Source organism: Plasmopara halstedii (assembly GCF_900000015.1).
Source record: "Plasmopara halstedii genome assembly, contig: Scaffold_110, whole genome shotgun sequence".
Lineage (NCBI taxonomy): Eukaryota > Oomycota > Peronosporomycetes > Peronosporales > Peronosporaceae > Plasmopara > Plasmopara halstedii.
Window position 1 is genome coordinate 1,481,492 of NW_020187031.1, and position 1,376 is coordinate 1,482,867.

Sequence of the window (1,376 nt, forward strand, 5' to 3'; positions counted from 1 at the left end):
AAGCTTCTAGGCGATGACCAATTTCCGGTCGTGCTATCCGCCATGCATTAAGGTATTTCTTGGATCTTCAGCACTATACCACCATCTATGAAAGACGGGCTCCCGCCGGTGCCATTTGCCTCGACTTTGCGGAGGTTTTTGACAGTGTCAACTGGCAGGTATTGGATTTCGTTCTTAAACACTGGGGATTTGGTAAAGATTTTCGTCATTGGATTTCCACATTTTTTACGGGGACCTTAGTACAAGTTTTAATTAATAACTCACGTTCACAGTACTTCAGCTTGGGAGCAGGAGTTCGACAGGGAGACCCACTTTCGCCAGGGCTCTTTGTTTTGTTTATCGAACCTTTAATTTGCTATCTTCGAGTGGTCAACCAATCTTTCTCCATAAAGATTCGTGACACTTATCATCACACTCTCAGCTTCGCAGACGACATTACAGGGTTGGTTAATGACTTAAAACAAGCCCCTACATTTCTCGCACGTGTTCAAGAGTTTTGCACTGCAACAGGTATGCAGCTAAATATGGATAAAACTGTTATATTCCCTTTTCGACCGTGGAAAACATCTGAGCACTATTTACTCAACTCTTTACGCAACTGTGGAACCCGTGTGCTTACCAACGAAGAGCATACCACACTTTTAGGTATACTTGTGGGTCCTCAGTGCCGACTCAGCTTTCAGTTAAACCAACTACTTCTTCGTTTTCAGCGACTTTGCGTTGCATGGCGCTGGAGAGCCCGTACGCTACAAGGCCGTGTTTTACTACTAAAGACAATGATACAGTCAATTTTGTGGCATATTCTGAGTGTTCAGGCGGTCTCCAAAGAAGAATTAAAAGTTTTTGATCCTCTCATGAAGAATTTTGTTTACAACACTCCATCACAGTCAGTTCAGGGTTCAACAGTTCGAAGCCAATTTCCCAGCAAATGGCATTCAGTTCCATTAGATGCTGGGGGCTTAAACCTTCATACTGTTGCCGATACAGTCGAACTCCTTCAGGTCAACTTAATACGTCAACTCATTCGACACTGCAGAGCCAAGTTGGACTCCCCACCCAAGTGGTTTACTCCAGCTCAAGTCGCTTTTGACAGTGCACTGCAAGGTCAAGGCAAAGGGTTAGACTTTCTCTACATGCCCCTACAATCAACTGCGACTACTACTCGATGGAAAAACGTTCCTCTCTATTGGCAGCGAGCGCTTTCACTATGGAGTACTAGACTTTTGCCTAAACTTATGAACACTAACCCGGTGTTCACAAGTTGACTTGGCCACTATGGAACTACATCTTTCTTCGGTTTACTTCTGAGCGTAAAAGCTTGGCTGTGTTACATCGCAAAGCATGTCAATACTTATCTCATCATGGTATCTATCGAA

The 1,376-nt window shown here is 44.0% G+C and overlaps 1 protein-coding gene across 1 annotated transcript; it reads left to right on the forward strand.

Moving 5' to 3' along the window:
• Positions 1-13: 13 nt before the first annotated feature.
• On the forward strand, positions 14-240 carry PHALS_00310 (uncharacterized protein; the record flags this gene model as incomplete). Its single annotated transcript, XM_024730292.1, has 2 exons — positions 14-27; positions 72-240. The coding sequence occupies 2 exons, from the start codon at positions 14-16 to the stop codon at positions 238-240; spliced, it is 183 nt and encodes a 60-aa protein (XP_024572357.1).
• Positions 241-1,376: the final 1,136 nt, after the last annotated feature.